This window comes from Helobdella robusta (assembly GCF_000326865.2).
Source record: "Helobdella robusta unplaced genomic scaffold HELROscaffold_328, whole genome shotgun sequence".
Taxonomy (NCBI): domain Eukaryota; kingdom Metazoa; phylum Annelida; class Clitellata; order Rhynchobdellida; family Glossiphoniidae; genus Helobdella; species Helobdella robusta.
The window spans coordinates 4,606-7,613 of NW_008704616.1; the positions used below are offsets into that span (position 1 = coordinate 4,606).

The following is a 3,008-nucleotide window of genomic DNA, read 5'->3' on the forward strand; positions in this document are numbered from 1 at the left end:
CCTGAGTCTCGCCTATGCTAAGAGGAGAACTCACTTGCACTACTATGGTCACCTCGTTGATAACTACGTCGCTGACTTTGTCAATGTCAAGGACGAGGTTAATGTAGTTCTCAATTTAGTGAATAACTCTTTTGCTCGTTCATTCATTCATTCATCTATCAATTCATCTACCCATTCATCAATTCACACATAATTAATCCACCCATATAGTCGCCAAGCATTATGGCGCTATCTGTGTCGACCTTGGATAGGCTGTCCTCGCTGGAGAGGTTCGTTGAGGAATGGCCTGGACCCCTTGGCATTCTGTTGTACGTCAGTGAACATGATGCCTACCATAACCTAGATTTCATAATAAGGTCATCTGCCATTTTGAGCCGGAAAGATATTGTTAGGAGGTTGGATGTCCATTTGGTCTATAAAAGAGACGTTAGTTAAGATGGTGATGGTGTTGGTGGTGATTTGTAAAAATGTCCCGACATTCATCTTAGCTGTCGGTCGATTATTATCCGGTACATATTTTTATGCCGAATTACAATACCTACTCACCTTCAGGGTCACAACCCGATCAACTACATGAGGAATGTGCTGCTCAACAACAGTTTCGCCGATTACAACTTCTATATCGATATCGATTTGATACCAAACAAAGGAGCATACCGAAGTCTTCAGAACATGATCAAATCGAATGGAAATTCGGTTAAAAAGGTTCGATTCTACTATATTTATAACACGGTTGTGTTGTTTCTATTAATGCACATCTCCATTAGATGAATTAATACATCAATGAATGAATGGATAATTTAATGAATGAATGAATGAACAAATCAATCAACCAATTAGTTTATAAAGCGTGGTTTCCGCGATGTTCAACAAGGCTCCTCAATGAATTTTGCAAACAGATAGGTCTTGAGATCCGCTCTGAACTTCTAAAGTAATTGAGAAGTAGTCAGAGAAGGAGGTAGAGAGTTCCAGAGAAAAGGGCCAGAAAAAGTAAATGCCGATTTAGCAAAAGAGTGTTTAACACGAGTTAAGAAGAAGTGAGAACAAGAAGACGATTGTAAACCGGCGCGTTCAGGTTCAATTAATATATCAATTATGTGTAGAATAAGGAAGGCTATAGTAGAGCGAGTTACAATAATCAATTCTAGATAAGACTAACGAAGTAACAAGAAGGAGAAAAGTAGGATCGTCAAGAAAAGGCAAAAGTTTTTTTTATACTACGTAGATGAAAGTAAGAACTTCAAGCAACACTATTAGTCTGAGAAGAAAGAGACATACTAGAATCAAAGATAAAGCCTAGACTACGAAACTTGTGAGAAATATCAAGAGTTTCAGAATTGGGTAAGATAATAGGAGGAATAGTAGAGCGTTTAGATTTATTAAAACGAATTCACATTTTAAAGGATTAAGTTTAAGACACAGAGTCAGACTATTGTGATAAGATGGAGGGAAAAAAGTATAACTCTAAGAATCATCAGCATATGGTTGACTAGTGAAAAAAAATATTAATAATACGAGGTATTTCAGAAGTACAGAGCATAAATATAAGGGAGCTAAGGATAGAACTCTGAGGTACACCGAAAGTTAAAGTAGAGGAGTTAGAAATAGAATTATTGAGAACAACAGAAGGAAAACGATTAAAAAATAAGAAGAAAGCCAAGATAGACAAGAATCAGTAATATTAAAAGAAAGATTTAGCAGCCTTATGAAGAGAATAGTATGATCAGGATCAACAGTACCAAAGGCAGAGTAAAAGTCAAGAGCAAAAAGAAGAGAAAGATTACTATTGCCATGTATAAATGATTAAGTGGATAAATGAATGAGTGGATGAACGAGTGCATGAATGATCGAATAAACCGCTCAATTATATTTTTATTAGATATTCTTGCTACCTGCTTTCAAGTCTGAAATATATTTGGATGAAAAATTGTTCCCAAAGAATAAAGGCGAACTTCTCAAATTAATCGAAAAAGGTTCAGTTAACGGAATTGGGTTAGTGTAGTTTGATCATTCACTTACTCATTCATTCACTCACTCATTCATTCATTCACTCATTCATTCACTCATTCATTCATTCATTCATTTCATTCATTTAATAAACTAATCAATTTGTTGTTCGTTTGTTCGCTCATTCATCTTTCATTCATTCGTTCGTTCGCTTTTGAGTTTTTCCATTCATTCATTCATTCATTCATTCATTCATTCATTCATTCATTCATTCATTCATTCATTCATTCATCTATTCATTCATCTATTCATTCATTTAGTCATTCAGTCATTCGTTCATTCATCAGCGTTAAATCTGGCTGGAAACTAGGACATCAGCCTACAAATTACAGTAGATGGCTTACTGCGACTGAACCGTATCGAGTATAACTTCTATTTTAAAAAATTATATCAATTTTAAATAAACAATTTTATTCATTTTTTCTGTTCATTCATTCATTCACTCTATCACCTAACCAGGCAGTATTCAAAGACGCGTTCGAACCGTACGTGGTGGCACCGAAATGGTTGTGGGCCCGTTTCAACGAGGACTTAATGGAAAGAATGGGCGATAAGATCGCATACGCCCGCCTACTCCACGGTCTCGGGTTTGAATTCTGGGTGGCCCCAAATGACTTCATCATCCACCTACCTCATATTTTAAGTGCCGGAACGAAAAAGTATTGGCTTTATCCAGACATTTACAGGTTTGTTTCTGTGTGCTGATGGTTTATTTGTTGTGCTTGTCTTCCTTCGAGGTGTTGATTTAAATATTTGTCTTTAATTTGAATGATGGAATAGCTGGATGAATGATTAAATTGATGAATGAATGAAAAAATGAATGAATGATTGAATGAACAAGTGAATGATTGAACAAATAATAATTTGAAAAACATATTATTTCCAGGTGTGGCTCTGTTTTATTCGAAAAGTATAGAACAGACCTCAACCTTCTATTCCCAAATGTTACATTTTGATCTATCACATTGCATTGTACAGAACACGTGTATAAGAATAAAAAT

At 35.5% G+C, this 3,008-nt stretch overlaps 1 protein-coding gene across 1 annotated transcript; it reads left to right on the plus strand.

Moving 5' to 3' along the window:
* Window positions 1-222: 222 nt before the first annotated feature.
* HELRODRAFT_92624 (hypothetical protein) lies at window positions 223-2,712 on the plus strand (the record flags this gene model as incomplete). The annotated part of the gene is made up of 5 exons (XM_009022669.1): window positions 223-426; window positions 553-696; window positions 1,880-1,992; window positions 2,295-2,370; window positions 2,467-2,712. The coding sequence occupies 5 exons, from the start codon at window positions 223-225 to the stop codon at window positions 2,710-2,712; spliced, it is 783 nt and encodes a 260-aa protein (XP_009020917.1).
* Between the last annotated feature and the right edge of the window lie 296 nt (window positions 2,713-3,008).